At 39.4% G+C, this 26012-nt stretch overlaps 1 protein-coding gene across 1 annotated transcript; it reads right to left on the minus strand.

Moving 5' to 3' along the window:
- Window positions 1-3862: 3862 nt before the first annotated feature.
- atf4a (activating transcription factor 4a) lies at window positions 3863-8676 on the minus strand. The gene is made up of 4 exons (XM_080880279.1): window positions 8515-8676; window positions 7080-7241; window positions 6516-6824; window positions 3863-5562 (listed from the first exon to the last, which is right to left on the minus strand). The coding sequence occupies exons 2-4, from the start codon at window positions 7126-7128 to the stop codon at window positions 4601-4603; spliced, it is 1320 nt and encodes a 439-aa protein (XP_080736405.1). The 5' UTR covers window positions 7129-7241; window positions 8515-8676; the 3' UTR covers window positions 3863-4600.
- Between the last annotated feature and the right edge of the window lie 17336 nt (window positions 8677-26012).

Here is a 26012-nt window from a genome sequence, read left to right on the forward strand (position 1 = left end):
TTTTTTGCTAAAGCATATAGTTAGGGCTGGACCAGGTGACCCTGAATCCTCCCTTAGTTATGCTGCAATAGACGTAGGCTGCCGGGGGATTCCCATGATGCATTGAGTTTTTCCTTTCCAGTCACCTTTCTCACTCACTATGTATTAATAGACCTCTCTGCATTGAATCATATCTGTTCTTAATCTCTGTCTTTGTTCCACAGCATGTCTTTCATCCCGTCTTCCTTCTCTCACCCCAGCCGGTCGCAGCAGATGGCTCCGCCCCTCCCTGAGCCTGGTTCTGCTGGAAGTTTCTTCCTGTTAAAAGGGAGTTTTTCCTTCCCACTGTCGCCAAAGTGCTTGCTCATAGGGGGTAATATGATTGTTGGGTTTTTCTCTGTATCTATGAAGCGCCTTGAGGCGACTTTTGTTGTGATTTGGCGCTATATAAATAAAATTGAATTGAATCGAATTTTGCGTGTAAATGCTCACTAGATGGGTCATATTGCATACTAAATCAAAGCTGCTTTTCAGCATGTGCATGGTAGGAATGTGGCGATGCCTCATTCTTCAGTGAGGTGTTGCCGGGCATTGTTCCAGCGCAAAGGAGAAGAAGAGTCAAATTAACCGTCAGTGTGAAGCCCTACCAGAAAGATCAGATAAATAAAATTATTAACTACTTCACTTTACTAACAAGTCTTATTTGAACTCTACATGGCATTTTTTATATTATTATAATTTATTTTCATATAACTGGGTATGTGTGTTAGCAGAGAGGTGAGGTGCATGTGACGTCCACAAGTGATAAAAACAACAACTTGGTTGTGGATTGTGATGCTTAGATTTGAGTTGTCAAATTGATTTGGTTCTAGTTTTTAAGTTTTAAATACACTGCTTTGTTTCTGTACTAGTTAATCCACCTGCATGCAGAAGCTCTTTAAGTGAAATGATATTTTAATGCTAAAATTTAATTATTGTTGTCCACCGTTCATTTCGAAATTTACCATTAAGCTAAGAGACACAACGAACAGGGAAAACACATTATTGTTATGTTTTGATAAGTGACACTTATTTACCAATGCCAGTGTGTGGGCTCAAATTTGGGCATAAAAATGTGAATTCAGTTTATTATTTGTCTCATAAATAAAAATAAAATGTAACTAGAAAACTATTCATACTCTGATGGTACAGGTTTGCCTAACTTCATTAAATATGCAAAGGTTACTGTAGACAGAAAAGCAGCTGATTCTGAGCGACTCAGTGGGAAGCACTGATAGATGTTTTAAGAATGACTCTATAACAGCCTACAACAGCGACATAAAGGCCCTTTGAAAGTTTTCAGGTAAAAGCATAACTGTAACAATTAAACACATCAGAGAGCAAATCCTTAACAAGGACTGCAGGGTCCACATAATACCAAAGCAGACCTTTTTCCTCATCTCTTTTCTTGTCTTTCCTTCCAGCGTAGCCACTCTTCTTATCGCTATCTTCGCTGGAGGGCAAGGCCTTGCTACTGAGGAATCTGTTAAGGAGGAGTGTGCATGTGTGCGTCTGTGTGTGCGCCTGAGGGGTTTTACTGACAAGACTAAATTTACACAGCTGGTCAACACAAGTCAGCACACTGAGTTGGCTTTAAACCACACACACTTTACACCGACTTAACTGTAAGTTAAAATACTAATTCATGCTTAACACACAAGGTATGAGCAAATTAAACTTTCCAAATGTGGCCTCTAACACACACACTCTTTTGGAACAAACTGTGCAACCCCCCTCACTCTGACACCCTGTGCGAGCCTGGGGAGTGTTGTCTCGTTTCACACTTACAAGGACTTTCCCATACAATCTTGGCCCATCTGTTTCTTTCTCTGTTCTTGTCTCATTTCCAGATAGAAAAGCTGCTTTTGCAGCTCCAGATGGTGACACAAGTTTCAGTTTTTGTGATTAAACTTATTTAGCAGGTTAAGTCAAGGGAAAGTTGCACACACTCACTCTTTGTATAAAGCAATTTTTACCGCTGCTCAAACATTGGGTTTATGTTGAACACGATGCATCGTGGCCTTCAACTGATAAAATGTGTTGCCCTCACTCTTCTTCACATATTTCTACTTAGTAGTAAACCAGCCAGACTTCTTTAACACAATAACATTAAGAGGAACTCCAATTAACACAGAGAATATGTAAATACTACTGTAACGCAGCTCTGTGGAAAGAGATTTGTTTTCATTCCAAAGGTTTGAGGCATTAGCAGATCTGGGCCCTGTTTCAGGAAGCCGGTTTAGTGCAAACTCTGAGTAAGTATACCCTGAGTTAACGAAAACTCTGGGTTTTCGGTTTCACAAAGCGAGTTTAGATTAATTCTGAGTGAGTTACTATGACGACACACTCCGTGAAGCTAACCTGCCCCCTAGCAGGTTTACTTCAACTAACCCTGACCTTCTCCGCCTCTTTGTCAGAAACCTGACTGTAGGAAGCGTCAGACATGGCGTGTCCCTTCCTTGAAGAGCCAGTAGATGTTGAAGCCCAAATTCTCCGCAGAGCTCTCCGCCGGGAGAGAGTGATCAGAGCGCGTTTGGACATTTTATCATTTCCTGATGATTTTCTGTGTGAACGTTACCGTTTTTCAGCACAATCTATAATTCATTTGAATAACATCCTCAGGACTAATATTGCTCATGTGACACATCGCGGACATTCTCTCAGTTCTGTACATATTATTTGTATCGCACTTCGGTTTTTTTGCAAACGGGAGCTTTCTGTATAATATTGGTGACGCTGAGCACGTTTCCAAGGCTACCGTCTGTCGGGCAGTCAGGAATGTTACAGTTGCACTGAAACGTCTCCTGTACTCGTTTGTGGTGTTCCCCGGTCATAGACCCACAAGATTTATCAAAGAGGGATGCCACAAAATTGCAGGTAGCAGGATGAACAAAACTTAATTCATGATGTGGTGATATTTGAACTACTTAAATTTTACATTTATTCCCACGGTGTGTGTGAATGTGTGTGTGAATGGGTGGATGACTGGATATGTAAAGCGCTTTGGGGTCCTTAGGGACTAGTAAGGCGCTATATAAATACAGGCCATTTATGCATGCTCCCTTTCTTTTGCAGCTGAGGCTGTGTTACTTTTTTTCCGCAAAATTTGCATGTTATCGGCATATGCTGCCATCAGAATTTCGGCCTCAAGCACTGTAAAATACATTGACCGCGCCTTCTTTCCCTCCGTCTCCGTGGTGACTCGCTTAATCTGTGCTCCACTAATCAGGGCTTTATGTATCCTCGTGCGCGCGCTTAATTTGGGGTTACAGCAACCCTGCGTTGATTGAACTAATTGTTAACAGCCTTTCTGAAACCAAATATTCCGAGTTGGACAGTTCGGGGTTACTCAACCCCGTGTATCATTTTTAGAGTTTTCTAAACCGGCTTCCTGAAATAGGGCCCTGGTCTGTGACAAGGCAATACAAACCAGGTAAGGTACAAATGTAACCGGAAAGGAAAATTTCTAAATATATATTTGTGCACAACTTTTCCCAATACAAGGCACCATTTTTATTAATAACAACATTCACTTTCATAACCTTGAGTTATAAGTTCAAGTCCTAGTCTCTGGCTTAGTAATCGATCCTTACACGACTAATTTTTCATCTTCTCATTGCCTTCTGCAAATGACTGATATATTTATGTTTATAAAAATGCTGAAAGGATCTGTGTTAAGATTTTATTTTTGTCACTGAAACTGGTTCATCTTAAAAATCTCGTTTTTATCTACCCAATGTGTGTTTTACAGTCTGTCGTATCAATTTTCCAGAAAAGCCTGACAGACTTAACTATCAAATGTACTCTAAATAAAATTAAAAAAAAAGACAGATCATCACTGGAGTACTGATAGATATTTAATAGAAAAAAAGACCAGCAAAGCATTTTTTACAAGCCAAACACCAGTGCTAGGAGACAGAGCTACCAAAGATGTGATAAGATTTTATCCAGCATTAAATAATAATTAAAAAAAAAAAAAAAAGGGGAAAAATACCCACAATCTGCAAGCAAATGAGAAAATATATACATAAGAGTCGAGTGTAATATCACGGATTCATAAGTAGGCTGAGGCCCCTTACTGGAAGTCAAGATGTTAAGAAGAAGGTCAAAATAGGGTTGCATGGGGTTAGAAGGTAGTAGGAACGGGGTAGAAGTGGTGTTTAATTTTTCTGACTAAATGTATTTAAGCCCATTCGACGTCTGGTGATGAAGTGGTGCTGGAGCAAGGAGATCTCAGTCAATGAGTTACAGGTCTACAACAATACCAGGAGCTACGGTGACTCGTGCTTTGCATGCCTAGTCTACAAAGACAAACTTACACCCTGTTTTTTGTACCAGGAATAAGACAGGGGACTGAGAGACAAGCATGTACAGATGCTTCACCTCACAAACTCCCAGCCCCCTAATCTACACTACTATAACTTCTATACGAGTTTGACTTTTTATCTGGCTATTCATTCTTTTCCACCAAGTGGCAGGTTTCACACGCAGCTCTTTTACAATTTTCTTCAATTACTAGTTTGGATTCCCTTTAAGCATGTGATCACTGAAGCAGGAACACCACTCTCTCACTACTTTCTTTTTAAGCCACTGAGTTGGTCTTTACACGGCGGTGCTTTCGAACCTCTTCCATCAGGTCCTTGAGGTACTGGATCTCTCGGCTGATGGACTCTGCTTTTTCCGCCAGCTCGTGGTTCTTCTTCTCCAGCTCTTCGCACTCTTTGTGCAGCTCCTCCTGTTCAACCCTTTTCTTCTGCCGATAACGTGTGGCTGCTGTCTTGTTCTGTTCCATTTTCTTGAGCTTCTTCTCCACCCCTCTGGGAGCACCAGACACTGATTTGACCTTTGAGGTCTTGGGAGAGGTGGAAGCTTCAGATTTGGAGTAGGGTTTGGTCCTAGAGGAACCAGCTGCAGGGGGCGGGGTAGGAAGAGGAGAAGGAAGGCGCACCGGAGAACCAATGGCTGACTCAAAGCCAGAGTCACTGTCGCATTCGCTTGGTGGAGAGGTTTTAACAGCTTGATCGGGGAGAGATACGAGGGAGGGCTCTTCTTTGTTTGAGAGAACCACCACAAAGTGACCAGAGGTGGGGATGGAGAGAACAATGGGGGTCGACTGAACGCTTCCACTGGGGTCTGGGATGATTGTGAGGGATGTGGTCTGCTTGTCAGCATCTAGGACATCTACTTCGCTTCCCAGCTCCAATGTGTAGACTGGAGATGGGGGAGATGGAGGTTCAGATTTAACCTCATGAGCAGGAGCAACATCCATCTTCTTGGCCTCAGCTGCCACAGGGAGAGGGAGCTCCAGAGGGGGACTGGGAATGTCGGGCAGAGGCAAACTCAGCTCAAGGCTGCTGTGTGGGACGGGGATGTTTGTGTTAAAGGGATCTAGATCCAAATCCATGGAGGAGTCCAGGGAAGCCAGGAGATCTTCAGGGGAGCTGGGAGACTCATCAGAGGAGCAGGATCCAATGAAAGACTCCAGGTCAAATTCACTCAGGTCGATTTTCTCTGACATCCAGTCCATGCCGGCAAAAGCATCATCTGCTGACAAATATTATTCATTAATACTCGCAATAAACAGTTCAGAGATTTGGATCATTAATCTTACAGTGAATCATTTCCATGCCATACTCCATAAAGCTACTTATTTGTTAAATACCAGGGTTGTGAATTGTACTGGATCAATTTTTTACAACCTATAAAAAAGCCGTATGACAATATCAACACTATGTGGGTTATAGTCACGTTACTGCATATGACAGAAAAAACAATGGGCGGATGTAAATTACTGATGTGGTTACACGGTGAAAGCTGCTGTTTAAAATATTGACCCAAGATACAATATCCCAAAATATTATGAGAGCTGCTGGCTGCAAGCATCAACAAAACATACAGTGTTTATTTTTTATACATCAAATTTTCTTGAAATGTTGTGATCCAACCGTATTCAACACATGACCTCAGGCGTAAATTTGATCTCTCCCTCGTCTCACAAATACTCAAGTGAGACTAAATCCATAAAACAAGGACTTTTACACCTTTAACTGATGTCAGGAAGAACAAAGGGCTAAATGTGTCATTTCACAATGACGTCTAACAAAACCAGATTGAGCCGGTCATTACAGCACAACTGTGAGCCACACCCGCCACTCACAAACCAATAAATGTTTGTTGCCCTACAAACATCGAGGTTTCTCATCCACGGTCTTAACGTCAGGTCTCAGCCTGCAAGCAAAACTCAAATACTTAACTGCCAGCGGGCCTCTCCTCTGAAATACTCACAGCACAAGAAATACTCCCAACTTCACAGTCTAATAAGAGTGGAAGATGTAGTTTGGTCCTAAACATACTCCAATTAGTAATCTCCCATCATTTCTTTTATTTGGTTTCTAATCAGCTCAACAAGTAGTCAAATTATTTCCTTTTGAAAAATAATTTTTAAAATTTAGGACTTGCCCCCTGCTCATTAAACATGTATTTTAAAGCACGCTCACCTTTGCCATCATCTGCTCCAACATGGGCGTCGAGCAGGTCGCCGGCACCCAGCCAAGAGAGGGACAGCGAGTCCGCTCCGGCCTTGGTTCCCAGGAACGAGGAACAATGGGTGGGAGAAGGAGATGGGGAGGACAAAGACAGCGGGGAGAAAGACATAGTCTGATAAGGGGACGAGGAGGATGGATAAGTGGACAAAGAAAGGGAGGGCGAAGCTGGCGCCTTCCCCTCTAGGGAGGAGGGAGAAAGAGCTTCTTCTTCATCTTGGTCCAGAAGGGGCCCCATGGGGTCAGCCATCAGAAAGGAGGGCCCTGAGAACAAAAGACCAGCGCGTCAATTTCTAATTTTGGGCATCCAATACATACAATCTGTCATTCATCCAATAACTCACTAAAACATCTAACCCATCTACAGATAATTCCATGCTGACCATATGGAACTGTACTTCATTGGCTTTAGAATTGTTGGGAATGGTATTATTATTACCAAATGTTATGCAAACAAAGCAGCACATTCAGCAGTGTTTGTACTAGTGCTCTGGCAATATGTATCATCACAACACACACCTAAGTACAGGGCCTCCACGTCCTCCAGGGCTAGCTGGGAGAGGGTCATGGCTGCTGCTGGTCAGTGGTAGCCGTGAAAAGGTGTACAAGAACAAAGGTGAGTCGAGAGGTCCAGGTATGCTGTCGGCGGCAGCAAAGCTGAAGGTGGTTGCCGGGAGAGACCTGGTTGGAGGGGAGAAAACAGAAATCATGTTAATGGGAGAAAAATAAGGAATATAAGCAAATGTAAGTCTTGATTCTCATGGAAACTAAAATGAAGTGACACATTTTATTGCAGGAAGTTGTGAAACGATATATTCAAACTTTATGAAAATTCAATGTTCGGCAGGGCCAAGTTTATTTGTAAATGCAAAGTTTCCCCAGAGCAGGTGTACTTCCTGAAACAAGCATATTGTTGACTGACAACATTGTGCAGACAATGTAGGCTTCTTTGGTGGTATGTACTAGGGCATAGGTGTCAAACTCTGGGCCGCGGGCTAAATTTGGCCCGCAGCCTAATTACATTTGGCCCGTGAAGCCATACCAAATTATTATTAGAGCTGGCCTACTGGTATTATACAGCTAATATATATATTGTTTAGTATTAAGCTTTGCTTGTTCCATATTCAGTTTTTTTTGAGTCCATAAGAAGAGATTCATTCTTAAATCTGGAGGAAGATTTTTTTTCCAATAAAAATTAATGTTAGCCCGCGACCTTGTTCCAGTTTTGAATTTGGCCCACTGTGAATTTGAGTTTGACACCCCTGTACTAGGGTCATTAGAGGAGTTGACATCCCCGTTATGGGCGGGGCGGGGGGGGGGGGGGGGGTGTATCTAATTTTGGCTAATCCGTTCCCCTTAAGCGTCAAAGCTGTATTGGTGGGAAACTCCGCCCTACACCGGGGGATAACTTTGCCTAATTTGGTCATGCATTGGCTGGTAACTCCACCCACGCCTATGAGTCACGGCGGAGATGTGGGAGGGCAAACCGCCATTTTCACAACAGAGCCATCTGCGCGAGGCGGGGAACGAGCACAGCGCGCGCCATTTTGGACGCCACGTTGCCAATATGAAACGTATACAAAACACTAAAAATGTTTATAGTATCACACTGACAACAGTGTCGCAGCCATGGAAAAAAATTACAACTTCAAATGAGACGTCTGAAATGTTTTCCGTGCCCAAACGACGGCTCGTTAGCATGATTCACAACACAACGTAAGGGGCCGGCTCGGTCTACTTCAGCTGGTATACTGTAATTTGATACCTTAGCTCCAAACAAGGAACTAGGAATCAACACACTTAAAGTTTTTTTTTTTTTTTACAAAAACAAATAGCCTTGATCAACAAGTTTAATAGCCAGTAACACATTCTAGTTGACAGGTTAGTTACTACAGGAAGTGGCTATATTTTTTTTCTCTTTAGAAGACTGCAAACATAAAAAAAAATTACTTACGCCATTTTGCCAGAAAAAGCCAGTGCACTTAGCCGTTGCACTGCCGGTTTGTTGCCGCTGCAAGATTAGCTGCCGCACGCCTCTACACTGCCATTTTGGCCCGCTAAAGCTACTATGCGCAAAGTGTGTTTACTTTAGGAGCTGTAGGAACGAAGAGCAGGTAGAGCCGTCGCGTGGGGATTATATAGGAACGAAGTACTACTGCGTATATCACTCCGCACCAAGCGCGAGGGCGTTTGTTCACTGTGAAACCAGCAGCGCGAGTGGGAGGTCTTCACAACAGTATTTATAACGTCAACAAAAGCGTGGCCACTCGACTATGCTGGTTAAGTTAAACAAACGAGCCTTTTTTGTGAGTGCGATCCCTCCGCCTGACTCATGTTTATAACTGGTTGGATGAATCATAGCTTTTACAACGGACAAAGTAGATCCACAGGCTGCTGTGACGTAAAATATAGGTCAAATCCAGGATGTAAACATTGAGTATTGAGTATTTTATGGGCCTTTAGCTGTTTTACTGTTTGTAAAAAAAACCCATCCAAATCGCATTTTTGCAATAATATTCATTGTACTGGAGAGAAGATGTCTATTGTTTTAACTGGCCGACAGTTAATTTAGATCACAACGTGTCCCATTTTATATTTTATTCACATACAGACGGACATGATTCACTGCTTATGTCTAACACATGTAGGGTCACACCCTTGTCATTTTGAGCAGCCTCTGGTCAAACAAGCCTGGTAACTATTATTTGGACTGAACAAGACTGTGCAGACTGCAGAGCGAGGAGTCTCACTTCATACATTTCATCATAATTATTTTTTTCACCCTACATGAAGGTTTCATGTGGTTGGGATGGTTTTGTAAAGGGAAGATATTATTTTAGATGGGGAAGTCATTTAATGACTGTCAAAGTAGTCAGCGAGGTAAATAAAAGGCTGATTGTCACTCAAGTGCACTGTTCCTTTTTTCAAACCGAAGATAAAGATGGTGTTGAAGCCAAATATTAGAGCAGCCCCCTAAAACCCAAAATTGGCATCTGAATGAAATCTTCAGCATTGTTTGTAGATACACTTGTTAGAGCCAGTCATAGTGTAATAAGCAAGTAATGACAATAAAGCAAACATAGATTAAAAAAAACAAAAACAAAACTCCATCCAAAGTTGAAATAGGGGTGGAAACATCAAACTTGTTCTGCAGACAGTACTGAAAGATTCAAGCTGCAGGACAGTGACTCTGAAAGTACACCTGGGTCTGGTTTGTGCTTCTCCAAAACCAGTGTCTCTTGCTATGTTTTTTGTAGTCGTTTTAATCTCACTGAGATATAGTTTGACTACATTTCTGTAATTGTAATACGGTCTGTATGACCCACAGTCCGGTCTGGTACCTGAGTAGGTTTATGGAGAACATTCAAAATGTTTCATTTTAAGCTTTCAGTTAACAACCACTCACATTTGTGTGTAAATTGTTTTTAAATGTTATACGTAAAACTATACCACATATAAAGTCAAGCTAGGAATGTCAAAAGTTTACGTATTTTCAAAATGTGTACTCAGCATCAGCTGAAATGTTTTAAAAGAAGGACTACACTGCCCCTGGTGGATGGCGTCAGTCTTTATTTATTAGTCTTATTTTAAAAATGTCATTGGATTCAGTTTAACACGTAGCTTAAGCTGTTAGATTATCTTGAAAGAAAAAACAGCTAAAGTAAGGGAGGTTAACACAATCTCAGTTTTATACAGCATTAATAACCACATGCCATTTAAAAGAAACTGCTTGAAGTTACAATTCCTAAAGTTGCACTAAAAGTTTTGTTCTGTTTTCAAACCTGTTGCCAAAGAAGTAATATATATACACCGATCAATAAACGTTTGTAAAAACTGAAAATTAACATTAAAAGACAACCCCAAAACAAAAGATATTCAAGTGGAGAAAAATACCCTCCTAACAATACTTTTCAAACAGTTCTTTGATTTTGATGAACTCATCCAGTCCTTTCTGGAGATCCATCATCAAGGAGCGGAGTTTCTTTGCCAACTTTGACTCAAAGCCCTTCTTCACCTTGGTTCCATCTTTTCCTTTGGTGAAGTACATATCCATGCCGAGGGCGAAGCCTTCTATCATCCCAGACGCCTTAGAGTTTGCCTCCAAGGCCGTGGCACATGCACCTCCTTGACCACAGAACTCCAGCACCTTGGAGGCCCTCTCTGACTTCACCTTTGTGTTCTCAAGCGTGAACACACCATGCTGCCTCAGCTGCTCTATGCCCTCATTAACATAAAACAATTTCTCCTGAATGCACTTACTGAGGGACTCGTAGTTGGTAAAGATCTTCTCAATTTTCTTCTGGTCCTGGTTGCATTTCACCTGGAAAAACATGCTTCACAATCAGTTCAATACCAGAAATTCAGATTACTAGTGTGGGTAGTTTCCAGTTAGTACCCTTTATTTATTGTGATAACATAAAAACAGGGCTTTTGATCTTGAGAGACTTTATATTGTAAAAGAAGACATTCAGCATTTTAGATTGAAGTCCTGGACCTCCAACGGTCCCCTATGACAGCAAACACTTAGACAGTGGGGAGAAGTGTTCTCGGCCAAGACACTGAAGCCCAAAAACTCAGATGCATCACTGGAGTGTGAAAGTGATAAAGAAAAGCTGTGATTGTTTTTAACAGCAGAATTTAATCAAGCCAGTGCCTTAAAGACCGTCACCTTATTTGCGATGGCTGCTGATGCACCAGTAACACCGCCGGCTGCAGCCACGCCGACCCCGACAGCAGTTAGTGCCAGCGAGGCTCCCAGCGTGAACGGGGACAGGATCACCCCAGCAGCTGCTGCCACACCTCCTGCTACAGTTGTAGCGCCTCCTGTGATGCCAGCGATTTTTGTCCCCTTTGAAACCTGAAAAAGAAAATGATTAAAAAGGGAACCTATGGACACAGATGTACATATATCCATAAATATATCCACACCACCTTATCCAAGTTGTCAGCGATGGAGCCAAGCTCGTCTATTTTTTCTTTCAGCCCGCCTTGACACCCAGATGTCGTCGAGATGTAAGAATTGAAAGCTTTATGAAGATGTTCGGCTTTAACTTCTATGACCCTAGAATGTGTTATAAAAACTTTATTAATTCACCTTTAATATCAACAAAACCATTTGCATTTTAAACACACTTATTCATGATCCGCAGATAACAGACTGTAATAACTTTGGTGATTCTCTGACTTTTCCTAAAGCAGGAAAAGCACTGCATTTATCACGGATAACTGGAAAACTGCACTTTAATTTACAGTGTAAGTCTTCATTTGCTTCACGAGCTGCTTCTTTTGTTCATGGCAGATTATTTGGTGAAGCACGTGTGTCATGACTGCCTGCTGTAAGTATATCTTTTCTTAAGCACTTAGTTTTACGTGTTTCATACTATTAAGAGTTGTTTTGTATTAAAAGTCTGCTTTTGTTTTGGTTCTTTTCTCTACAGAAGTATTTGGACCAGATGGAAAGCAGCACTCAGGACACTATTTGACAATGTCTAAAAAAAAATCAGTGTGAATCTGCGTGTCGTTAATCATTTGAAGCAGGAGGCATGTAATGAAAGTACAGGAAAGACTCCTCCAAACAGCTCAAATCGACAACTAACCTCAGATGTGTTTAGCCGCACTATTCTGATGAATCTCATTTAGTAAAAATAAATACTTAAAAAAACAACAACTCTGAACATCTAATGTTTGGTTGCTAAGGAAAATAAAATGTTCTTTGTCCATGTTTATGGAACTTATTCCTGTTTAGCTTGTTTAACTTACTTTTAGAAAGTGAAACTAGTGCTTAACAATAATGTATTCATATGTAACTAGATTAGAGGTATGAGAGTTGCGAGCACAGCCTTTTTTCTTAAAGACATTCTTTATGAAAAAAGGCTATGTGAATGGCTGGGAACTAAAGTTAGGCCTGAACTTAAACACATGCAATCAGCCAATCAGCTGTATGGTATAAAAGAAGTGCTGTAGCCAAAGGAGTGCACGAGTAGGTTCATGACAGTACTGTCAGTCTGTCCACCCTTTGTTAAAGACTGAAGTACAACGATGTCTGAAGAGAGGAAGATGCTCACATTTGTGTGGTGTGTCTGCTTATCATGGAATTGAATTAAGCTGCATTGAAGTGAAGATGAAATTAATCCAAAGACAAACTTAGTGCCAACAAACAATCATTTTAACTATAACTACTGTTCCCACATGTAAAAGCATGGAGGAAAAACTTACACTTTTTCTGGCACTCCTCTAAGTTGGAGCTCACTGGACAGAGTTTTCCAGGCTAGAAGCAAATGACACTACAGTTCAGCAACAACAGGATACCACAAAAAACAACATCCAATTGAAATCTTTTCAAGCTGGATATTTTTACTCACGTGTTGACTCTTTGTAGGAGTTTGACAGACTCTCAGCATCCTAATTAAAGAAAGATGATTTAAAGTGACTACAACATGACAAAACAATCACTTGATATCAATTTAATGCTGTGTTTATTTTAAGTAATTACCAGGGCTTCATTTTCATCATCAAGCTGCAGTCGATGGGGTTTAGGAGGCAGCGGAGGGGGTTCATCTTTATCCTTAAAACACTGATCCAGCATCTTAAAAAAAGAGAAACAATCCATGTTTATTAGATCAACCTTGAACATGGTAATCCTGTTTGAACTGTGCACATACTTCATATGTTATCTCACATGACAGAGAGTTTGATCAGACACACCAGTTTCAGATTCTTTGGATGCACATGTCTGACCTTTGTACTGCTGCAATTCAACTGCTTTCAGATAAACTACATTTCTGTGACACATTAAAAGCATTCATTGTGTGAGTAGATGTGGACAGAAAAAAAACATTAGATATAGACCAGCGGTACCTTTATTTTTTCCACAAAAACTTCATTTCCTGTTGAACTCTTTCTAACAGTCCACTTCTTTGGTGCCACTGGTGGTGGACTTGAGCAGATGTCCTGAGTTTATAATAGAGAAAAAATTCACCAAATAATTAAAAACAATAGAATGCAACCATATATGTTTATATATAGCCACTGCTTAAACTTCTGAGAGTGTAGGCGACTGAACCCAAACCTCTCCAGATTTCGTGGGAGACAGGGGAGCACTTTTTTCTGGCTCATCAGTCTTAGAACTCATTTGAAGGAAGATTTGTTTTCTTGGCAGGGGAGTCGGACGTGGCGAGGGAGTCGGAAGCTTTGGCTGGAGAAAAGAGGGAGCATAATTGAAGGTGCTGCCACAATGTGACAAAGATAGTTATGTAACACAGAATAAGTTTATCAAAGTAGAACTGTGGTCTACAATTTCAATGGCCCCCTCCCTGAACCTACTTTTAGAGACCATGAGGCATGTTCATGATACAACATTGAGTCAAATCTAGTGATCTATACATTTTTACAGTGAAATTTGCCTCAAGATTTCTAAGGAACTACAAATCTGAACACATTATATTTCAATTCAGAGTCAGCTTACAGAGCTGAAATTCCAGACAACCAAACTGTTAATCTACCTGGTCAAGCCCGCCAAACAAGGCTGCTTACATCTCTGCAGCTAACACGCCCATTGTGGACTGATTTCACTTTTGCTTTGTGTGCAAATCTAATCTAATTCAAATTTTTTAATGATTCTGGCAACAAAACCTTTGCAGTTCTTTTGAAATATGTTGGAACAAATTCCAGATAGGTAGGATATTTTGACCAAAACAATATGCATGGCAGTTTGAGTAAAAGTTGTTGTCGTCTGAACTTAAATAAAATTCTATTTAAATTTCTTACCTGTGGCATTGTGTAACAGTGCCTGCTGTCTCTGTGTAACTACAGGATGCTGCACTTTGGCTGGTTGATCCACTAAATGAATGCTCATCACACAAACCAAACAGATTGCATGACTGTGACTGAAACGTCATGGCATGGTATCCATTCACCTTTTTTCATTCATTCTGTTGTTGGACTGGAAAATGTTGTTTTTAGGATAACAACACCTGCCACTTGTCGCAAGAAATATTAAAGGAAATCATTTAAAGGAACACTTTAGGAATACTGTGATGAATAAATAACAATTTTCTTTCACCACCTTTTAAAGACTTAGACATGAAATTGTTTTTTACTTTTATCAAAACCTTACTGACTTTGCAAAGGTTTCTGCAAAAAATGCAGGAATAATGCAGAGTAAAAAGGATCCAGACAGAAAAATTACATGTGATGGATTTATGTGAAAAATTGCTGAAATGGAGAAAAGCAAAATAATACTCGTGAAAACATACAGATCAGAAAACAGACAAAGAAAATATATACAACCTGAGAGCATAGCACCAACTACTGTAAGTCACACTACATACATTCAGCAGCCACTTTATTAGGTATACCTGTTCAGCTGCTCAATAATGCAAATACCAAATTAACCAATCATGAGTCAGTAATTCAAATCATTCAGGCATATAGACATGTCCAAGACAGCCTCATGAAGTTCAAACAGAGCATCAAGAAGTAAGGTATAATAGGCATGGTTTTTGGTCTGAGTGTGTCAAAAACTACTGGTCCAAAAAAAGAGAAATATCCAGAGAGCAGCAGTTCTCAGGGTGAAAATGCCTTGTTGATGTCAGAGACCAGAGAAGAATCACCAGAGCTGATAGGAAAGCAACAGTAACACAAATAACCAGCGATTATAAAAAAAACCATGCAGAAGAGCACAACAAATCTTACCTTGAAGCATTTCGGCTACAGCAGCAGAAGACCACACTTGAAGCCACACATTAATTTGGACCCAAACCCTAATTTTTTTTTTTAGGTCATTCAAATTTTTTTTCACAACCCAAGGTGTCCACACCTTATGATAGTGTGAAAATGTAAAAAGGTTTATAGCATAAATAGGTTGAATGATAGGCAGAACTATTTGAATAAACACTGAGAAAAAGTTTGACTGCATTCTGTAATTGTCATATGGTTTGTATGACACACAGTCAGGTCTGGGGCCTGAGTAGGTTTATGGAGAAGTAACATTTAAAATGTTTCATTTTAAGCTTACGGTTAACAACCACTCATGACATATAAAGTCAAGCTAGGAATGACAAAAGTCTATGTATTTTAAAACTGTACTCAGTATCAGGTGAAATAAAAAACAGAAAAAAGAATTACACTGCCCCCTGGTGGATAGTGTCGGTCTTTAAGTAGTTTATTTAGAAGTCATTTTTAAAAATGTCATGGCATTCTGTTTAACACCTAGCTTAAGGTGTGAATCGACAAAATCTGATTAGATTAGTTGTAGAAATAATCTTAACAGGAAAAATTGGCTAAAGTAAGGGAGGTTAACACAATCTCAGTTTTATACAGCATTAATAACCACATGCCATTTAAAAGAAACTGCTTGAAGTTACAATTCCTAAAGTTGCACTAAAAGTTTTGTTCTGTTTTCAAACCTGTTGCCAAAGAGGTAATATCTATATTGATCAATAAACTTTAATAACAGCTGAAAATTAACATTAAAAGACAACCCCAAAACAAAAGATATTCAAGTGGAGAAAAATACCCTCCTAACAATACTTTTCAAACAGTTCTTTGATTTTGATGGACTCATCCAGTCGTTCCTGGAGATCCACCGCCAAGGAGCGGAGTTTCTTTGCCAACTTTGACTCAAAGCCCTTCTTCACCTTGGTTCCATCTTTTCCTTTGGTGAAGTACATATCCATGCCGAGGGCGAAGCCTTCTATCATCCCAGATGGCTTGGAGTTTGCCTCCAAGACCTTGGCACATGGCCCTCCTAGACCAAAGAACTCCAACAACTTGGAGGCCCTCTCTGACTTCACCTTGGTCCTCTCGAGCATGATGACACCATGCTGCCTCAGCTGCTCTATGCCCTCAATGACATAAGCAAGTTTCTCCTGAATGCCCTTACTGAGGGACTCGTAGTCGGTAAAGACCTTTTCAATTTTCTTCTGGTCCTGGTTGCAGTTCACCTGGAAAAACATGCTTCACAATCAGTTCAATACCAGAAATTCAGATAACTAGTGTGGGTAGTTTCCAGTTAGTACCCTTTTTAAAAATTGTGATAACATGAAAACAGGGCTTTTGATCTTGAGAGACTTTATATTGTAAAAGAAGACATTCAGCATTTTAGATTGAAGTCCTGGACCTCCAAATTAACAAAAAAACAAAAACAAAAGTGAGTCAGAATAGATTTGAAAAATGTATTTTCTCTTAAACATTTAGGAAAACCTATCAACCTACAAAAACCATGAACAAAGATGTTTTAACCCAGTGCCTTAAAGACCATCACCTTATTTGCGATGGCTGCTGATGCACCAGTAACACCGCCGGCTGCAGCCACGCCGACCCCGACAGCAGTTAGTGCCAGCGAGGCTCCCAGCGTGAACGGGGACAGGATCACCCCAGCAGCTGCTGTCACACCTCCTGCTACAGTTGTAGCGCCTCCTGTGATGCCAGCGATTTTTGTCCCCTTTGAAACCTGAAAAAGAAAATGATTAAAAAGGGAACCTATGGACACAGATGTACATATATCCATAAATATATCCACACCACCTTATCCAAGTTGTCAGCGATGGAGCCAAGCTCGTCTATTTTGTCTTTCAGCCCGCCTTGACACCCAGATGTCGTCGAGATGTAAGAATTGAAAGCTTTATGAAGATGTTCGGCTTTAACTTCTATGACCCTAGAATGTGTTATAAAAACTTTATTAATTCACCTTTAATATCAACAAAACCAATTGCATTTTAAACACACTTATTCATGATAACAGACTGTAATAACTTTGGTGATTCTCTGACTTTTCCTAAATTAGGAAAAGCACTGCATTTATCACGGATAACTGGAAAACTGCACTTTAATTTACAGTGTAAGTCTTCATTTGCTTCACGAGCTGCTTCTTTAATTTAGTTTGTGGTAGATTATTTGGTGAAACACGTGTGTCATGACTGCCTGCTGTGAGTATATCTTTTCTTAATTATGTGTTTCAAACTATTAAGAGTTGTTTTGTATTAAAAGTCTGCTTTTGTTTCGGTTCTTTTCTCTACAGAAGTATTTGGACCAGATGGAAAGCAGCACTCAGGACACTATTTATTTATTTATTTTTACTCAGGACACTATTTGAAATCAGTGTGAATCTGCGTGTCGTTAATCATTTGAAGCAGGAGACATGTAATGAAAGTACAGGAAAGACTCCTCCAAACAGCTCAAATCAACAACTAACCTCAGATGTCTTTAGCCACATCATTCTAATGAATCTCATTTAGTAAAAATAAAAACACACACACAAAAAACTGTTTTATTTGCCTTAGTCACCAATGTCAAATAAAATAAAATGTTCTTTTGTGCCCTTCCATGTTTATGGAACTTATTCCTGTTTAACTTGTTTAATTAATTTAAGAAAGTGAAACTAATGCATAACAAAAAGGCATTCATATTTAATTATTATCATGAGAGATATGGGAGTTGCCAGCCCTGCCCTAGTTGTGTATGTTCATGAACAAAAAGGTCAGAGAGAACGAGCCCCTTCCGGCATCTCTGCATGCCTTCACTTTCACTTGCATTGTTCTTTTTCTTTCTTTCTTCCAAATGTTTTGTGAAATTTTGTGGTCTTGAAAACTGCTTTCCTCCTCAGCTTTGGGCAGCGAGAGCCAGTGTAGCATACAAAGATGTTCTTTAAGCAAAAAGGCTATGTGAATGGCTGGGAACTAAAGTTAGGCCTGAACTTAAACACATGCAATCAGCCAATCAGCTGTATGGTATAAAAGAAGTGCTGTAGCCAAAGGAGTGCACGAGTAGGTTCATGACAGTACTGTCAGTCTGTCCACCCTTTGTTAAAGACTGAAGTACAACGATGTCTGAAGAGAGGAAGATGCTCACATTTGTGTGGTGTGTCTGCATGTCACTGAATTGAATTAAGCTGCATTGAATTGAAGATGAAATTAATCCAAAGACAAACTTAGTGCCAACAAACAATCATTTTAACTATAACTACTGTTCCCACATGTAAAAGCATGGAGGAAAAACTTACACTTTTTCTGGTACTCTACCAAGTTGGAGCTCACTGGACAGAGTTTTCCAGGCTAGAAGCAAATGACACTACAGTTCAGCAACAACAGGATACCACAAAAAACAACATCCAATTGAAATCTTTTCAAGCTGGATTTTTTTTACTCACGTGTTGACTCTTCAAAGAAGTTTGACAGACTCTCAGCATCCTAATTAAAGAAAGATGATTTAAAGTGACTACAACATGACAAAACAATCACTTGATATCAATTTAATGCTGTGTTTATTTTAAGTAATTACCAGGGCTTCATTTTCATCATCAAGCTGCAGTCGATGGGGTTTAGGAGGCAGTAGAGGGAGTTCACCTTTATCCTTAAAACACTGATCCAGCATCTTAGAAAAAGAGAAACAATCCATGTTCATTAGATCAACCTTGAACATGGTAATCCTGTTTGAACTGTGCACATACTTCATATGTTATCTCACATGACAGAGAGTTTGATCAGACACACCAGTTTCAGATTCTTTGGATGCACATGTCTGACCTTTGTACTGCTGCAATTCAACTGCTTTCAGATAAACTACATTTCTGTGACACATTAAAAGCATTCATTGTGTGAGTAGATGTGGACAGAAAAAAAACATTAGATATAGACCAGCGGTACCTTTATTTTTTCCACAAAAACTCCATTTCCTTCTGGACTCTTTTTAACAGTCCACTTCTTTGGTGACACTGGTGGTGGACTCGAGCAGATGTCCTGAGTTTAAAATAGAGAAAAAATTCACCAAATAATTAAAAACAATAGAATGCAACCATATATGTTTATATATAGCCACTGCTTAAACTTCTGAGAGTGTAGGCGACTGAACCCAAACCTCTTCAGATTTCGTGGGAGACAGGGGAGCACTTTTTTCTGGCTCATCAAGACTGATTGGAAGTGAGATTTGTTTCCTTGGCAGGGGAAGGGGATGCTTTGGCTGTAGAAAAGAAGGAACATAATTGAAGGTGGTGCCACTATGTTACAAAAAGAGTTATGTAAGTTTATCAAAAAATGCATCTGCAGTTTCACTACCCCCCCCCCCCCCCCCCCCCCCCCCCCCCTCTATTCTTAGAGACCATAAGTGCATGTTCACATTACAATGTTGAGTCAAATCTTGTGATCTATACATTTTTACAGTGGAATTTGTCTCAAGATCTCAGGTCCGCTAAACAAGGCTGATGACATCTCTGCAGCTGACACACCGATTGTTGACTGGTTTCACTTTTGCTCCGAGTAAAATTTGATAATGGCTGTTTATCAGTTTATCTATCAGTGGCATTGTTCCAAAGTCAGCCTTTGACTAAGAAAGTAACAAAACTGAAGACATACTAAAGATGCATTCAAACATACAAGCATTTCTAAGGGAATATAATGTTGGCAATGATGGTACCCATACAGTAAATATGGGAAGCAGTTGTATGCAATAGGAATTCCAATGATTTGTTCTGACTACATTATTACTTAATAACTCCTTTATTATTGACTCCAATCATCTTCAGCGTAATCAAGTGCACGATGCTTGTATATATGAATATATGTATGTCAATGTAACGTAAATGTAACATCTAAATAAAGTTTCAGAAGAAATCACCAAAAAAAGACATGAAAAACAAGCACAAACAAGCAACATATTTAAGACATTTACATGCTCACACTGTAATGACCCCTCCCTACGTATGCTTGGTATTAAGCAGTGAAGACGATGTTTTTCTTGACTATGTGACTCAAGGTGAGTTGCATAAAGTTTGCAGTTTACAAAGCAAGCACAAAAACTGACATTTGAAAAGCCTTGCAGCAACATGGTGATATAGAAAATACTAGAAAGCCATTCTAAAGATAACAGTTTACTGTGAGGTTTGCGGAGACTGAGAGCTGGACAGAGCCTCATTCTTCAGCACAAAATGACCAAATTAACTGCCAAAACTTGATTTTTAAAAAAATATTTTATAATTCTGCCAAATAATATTTTGGAACAAATTCCAGATAGGTAGGCTATTTTGACTAAAACAATATGAATGGCATTTTGAGTAAAAGTTGTTCTGAGTCATCTGAACTTCATTAAAATTCCATTTGAATTTCTTACCTGTGGCATTGTGTAACGTTGTCTCTTGTCTCTGTGTCACTACAGGATGCTGCACTTTGGCTGGCTGCTCCACTAAATGAATGCTCATCCCACAATCCAAACAGGTTAGGCATGACGGTGACTGAAACGTCACGTCATGGTATTCATTCTCCGTTTTTCATTCATTTCTGTTGTTGGACTGGAAAATGTTTTTAGCATAACAACACCCGCCACTCGTCACAAGAAATATTAAAAGAATACTTAGATTCTTTTTTTCTTTTTCTAATGAAATTGAACGCATAAATGTTATTCTGTGAACAGAAAGACAACTTCCGCTTTTGATTAAGTTTTTCTAAACTGGGATATACACTAGGGGGAATCTCATTAGTAACTGCTTATACAGAGGTCTCTATGTGTGCCTTTTCAAGTATGTTAAGCAGGATAACTGTCTTTTATGTTACTGTAATACAGTTGCACCAGTAAGACAAAATTTCATATTTGCAACACAGTTTGTTTTGTTGTTTTTTAGTGACTTTGGTGGAAATCTCAGAGCTGGAACATTCTTCTCATCACTCTTTCCCACTAATGATCATTGTTTTGAGAAAGCGGCTACAGATGTGAGAATTGCACCAAAGCAACTGAGAAAAACTGCAAACCTTTTCTCAGGTATGAGAATGAAGAGTGCTAATGTCATGCCAGGATCCGCTGTAATTCACGCCCTGGCTTTACAGGTTGTCTCAATCAATTAGGCACGATGTTCACAGCAGGATTGTTATTCTCACTGCACTTCATGTAGTTCTCAAAATAGTTTTATGACACAGACGCACCTGTACTAAAGACAGGACAATAATCAAAACGTTTTTCACATTTGTCAAATGTGCCAGTCAGTCAGTCAATCACTTCAACTCTGTGATTGATGAGTAACAATCTTTCACCACCTTTTTAAGACTTGGACATTAAATTGTTTTTTACTTTACCTTTACAAAATCTTACTGATTTTGCAAAGATTTCTGCAAAACTCTGTAAAAAGGATCCAGACAGAAAAATTACATGTGACGGATTTATGTGGAAAATTGCTGAAATGGAGAAAAGCAAAATAATACTCATGAAAACATACAGATCAGAAACAAGACAAAGAAAATATATACAACCTGACAGCATAGCACCGACTACTGTATGGTCCAGCAAAGTCATATTACATACATTCAGCAGCCACTTTATTAGGTATACCTGTTCAACTGCTCAATAATGCAAATATCAAATTAACCAATTGTGAGTCCGCAATACAAAGCATTTAGGCATGTAGACATGTTCAAGACAGCCTCATGAAATCAAACAAAGCTTCAAGAAGACCAAGAATACCAGTCAGACAAAAAACCATGCCCATTATGATTCCCTTAGGCCCCCTCCTCGATTCAGAGATGGTCTTTCCCTTTTCACGTAAATGGCCTCTTTGACTCTGCACTCAAACCAGCGCTCCTCCCTGTCCAGCATGTCTTCATCATGCCTGTAGGCATAAATAAACTGCCTGATGAGTTAGCTCTTCTGTGTTGTCCCATCCACTTAGCCAGATAGCCTAACGGTGCATCTTTTACCATCTTACAACGCTGTGATTGCAGCCATTTCCCAACTCTCTGCGAATGGCCATTGATCAATGGTCATGACAATTTGCATATTAAAGGTCATGAAACTGACCTCACAGCACATTGTTTGTGTCAGTCATTGTGCAAATGTACTGTTTATGAGATTGTGGAAACCTGCAGCCAGCTGAGACTGAAGAAGTCACTCACATGAGAAAGTGACATGACTGAGGTGGAAAGAGCAGAATGCTGACTGATGTAGATCTGTGGCTGCATTAAATACTGGCCTGTACTGTGCAGGCATTCAGTATTTTCTTTGAGGACCATTTAGCTGTTGTGGCAGGAAATTGCTTCGTGCAGCGGTCCCCGACCTTTTTTGCGCCACAATATTTTCCCGGACCGGCCTTTAAGGTGTCGCGGATAAATACAACAAAATAAAACTAGTACTGGTACCGAAAAAAAGAAGATTTATTCATAACACATGTGAAAAGACCCAGGAAAACCGAGTTAACAATAAAAACAATAACAAAATAACGCTAAAAACCCCGAAAACCATACATTTCACACCCGAGCCTCAACTCTCGCGGCCCGGTACCAAACGACTCACGGACCGGTACCGGTCCGAGGCCCGGGGGTTGGGGACCGCTGGCTTAGTGCATTAATAATTTGATTTTCTACAGTGTGGTATTTGTTTAATAATTCATTGATTCAGTGCATAAAATAAGTTGATAAATAACATGTTAAATATATCAATCATATCAAAAACTGATAGTTTTGGGGGGAGTTTCTTTGACACATGCTGACTAAACAGAACAGGAAGTGAGAGCAGGGAGAACAAGAGTGAGCAGTTTAGTGAAAGGAACAGGAAAGGTGAAGAAGGTAGCATCCTAAAGACGAGCAAGAGGACAGTTTAAAAGGAGACATTATGGCACAATAAAGGCACAAGCTCTATCACCAGAGCTTCATCAAACAAACTCAAATTGCATTGATTGTTTATTTCAGTATCATTCTGTGACGTCAACCTTTAGGTAGCATATAATGTTTGACATTTTACATAAATTTTACTATTAAATACAATAATAGTATACTGTATTGACTGAAAATCCCATAGATTTCAGGTCTGGATTTAGCCCCAGTATTTCAAGAGCAACGCTACTGTTTATGGACAAATTCTTAAAAGATACGAGGTTTTTTTGGTGCTGACTCAGTTTTAGTTTTTTTTTTTTTTAATTATTATTATTTTTAATATGTGCAGCAATTTATTGAAACATAAGGCAAAAACAGAGGTACAGGCACAATTCTAAAGTGTGTGAAAGTCACTTTTCAGTATGTCGACCTTTTGTTAAATATACATTTTTTAAAATAGGGAACATAAAACACAACATGTACAACAAGAATAAACAAACAAACAAACACAAAAAGCAAGGGATGTACCTACTAGTTAACATATGTACATAACAATTCAAAAATATAAGATACTGGAATATGGAGGTTCGTACAAGTTCGGGACGCCTTGACTAAATATAATGTTTCCATATGTCCCAAATTTCAACAAATGTGTCATATTGAAATCTGTTAGAGAATGTAATTTTTTCCATTTTAAACAACCGATACACAACTTCATGTCATTTAGTGATGGAATTTTTACACCGAGCCATTTAGTCTTTCAGACAGCCAGACTCAAAATGCCGTATAACGGAGCACATTGCTGATACCAAGTGTCATTTGAAATTACCATATTTGTTTCCCTTTCCCATTTCTGTTTGATGTAAATTGTATTCATATTCTTAATTTCCTGTAAACACTTGTACAGTCTAGAAATCACTTTGAGACCAGGATCCGCATAGTATGCCTTAACAAATATATTCAGAACAGGAAGAGAGAAAAGATCTATTCTCTTGGGTATAAAGTTATGTAGATGATGCTGGATTTGGAGAAACCTAAAAAAATCACTATTGCTTAACTGGCATTGATCTTTTATTGACTGGAAGTCCCTAAGAGTTCCCTTATCATAAAATGTACAGTATACCTTTAAGCCTTGTCCTGCCCACTTTTTATATGTCGCATCTAACTTTTTGGGTAAAAAATCAGCTGGATTATAGTTGATCAAAACTTTAATGTGATTTCAGTTTAAGACATTAAACTGGCCACGTTTTAGATAAATTTTATAATAACAGAGTGATGCTGGACATAAGCAACTGTGATTCCCTGCATATTTTAAGGATTAAGATAAACTTCAGTTTTCACTGAGTCTTTATTAACATTATCTTGAGCTGTCTACATCATTTTAAAATGTATTAATTTTGTTGTTTGTTTGTGTTGTTAAAAGAGTTTTGTGTTGCTGTGCAGAGTGAAAATCTCACCTGATGTAGTGTTAAGGTGATGTTCACCAGTAGATGGCAACAGAGACAAATGGCACAGGTATTTTCTATACAAACAAAATTTCACACTGAAAAGCCTCAGTGGGAATTTTTGTTTGCATAGAAAGAAAAGGAAAAAGTGTCTTCAGGTCTTTCCAGTGTTTTCAAAATTGTGTTTTTCAGATTCACATCAAAACTTCACACAGACACACACACGTTCGTTTTCACATCTTAGTGAGGACACTGAATTGACATATTACCCCTTAACCAACCATCAGAAATCAATGCCTAACCCTAACCCTTACCCAAAAACCTAACCATGACCCAATGGCACCCCTAACCTCAAAATGACATGTTGAGCCAAAAAACTGCAAAATTGCATGTATTTCTCGTTAATTTTTATTGAGATTTTAACCATTTTTAGTTTTCATGGAAAATAACTGTTATTCATGAAATGACATAATTTCAAATAACTTCTTAAAGTCAGTAAATAGCTGCCACACAAGAATAAATAAAATCTAATTTATGATATTTAACGGAGTTAGAAGTTAGCAGGAAGTTAGCTCACTAGCTTCTATCTAGATACAATATAGCATGTCCTGACTGCGGGGCTTTGGAAACAAATTAAAACGTACAGTTCTGTTATCACTTCCAACATAAATGAAGACAGAAAACTAAACAGCAGTGACGTTTGTAGGGTTACTGAAGTTTGGCTAGCTGGTATATAATGCTGTGCTACATGACCGCTAGTGACACAGCTATGTTAGCATAATATATACAAGCTAACTTTTTTCCCACTCGATAAAAGTTAACGTGAGTGTTCTCGGTGGTCAGGAACAAATGTAATCGCATGGCAGGATGCTGTAAAAGGACCAAACTTCAGCCAGGAGAACAACTGAGATAATCCATCCACAATACGAGGTTAGTCATTCATATACTGCTGCATGGGCTGGGCTGTAGATTAGCGGTAATAAAAGCCGAGGGAGGTCAACAGTGATCACTGACTGTTTTAGGAGCTTTTTGAAATTAAATAGAAGAAAATACAAAACATTAAACAAGTTAACAACACAAAAGCCATATTAAACACAGACTACTTTAGGCCCAGAAGTAGAATTCGTCACGTCATCACTTAACGACCGGATATGTTTCCTGCAATAAAGTTACCAAGTTCGTCTGTTACAAACAAGCAATCCAACATTGTTAAATACGCTGCTATATGGCCAAAAGTATTGGGCCACACCTCTGACTCAATGAATTCAGGTGTTTCAGTTCCATGACTACAGGTGTATAAAATTAAGCATCCATGCAGTCTGCCTTTGCAAGTATTTGTGAAAGAATGGGTCTGAACAGTTCACTGCTCTCACAGTGTGGTACCGTAATACTATGTCAGACAACATAAGCTGAGATAAAAGCCACCAAGGCTCTGCACC

Source organism: Rhamphochromis sp. 'chilingali', assembly GCF_963969265.1.
Source record: "Rhamphochromis sp. 'chilingali' genome assembly, chromosome: 4".
Lineage (NCBI taxonomy): Eukaryota > Metazoa > Chordata > Actinopteri > Cichliformes > Cichlidae > Rhamphochromis > Rhamphochromis sp. 'chilingali'.

Bases quoted from the DNA above. Each gene is read 5' to 3' on its own strand.
- atf4a (XM_080880279.1), bottom strand. From the start codon at position 7,128: ATGACCCTCTCCCAGCTAGCCCTGGAGGACGTGGAGGCCCTGTACTTA. The intron at 6,825-7,079 runs GTGTGTGTTGTG...TTTTGTTCTCAG, and splicing joins CGTGGAGGCCCTGTACTTAG to GGCCCTCCTTTCTGATGGCT. The intron at 5,563-6,515 runs GTGAGCGTGCTT...ATTTGTCAGCAG, and splicing joins TGGAGCAGATGATGGCAAAG to ATGATGCTTTTGCCGGCATG.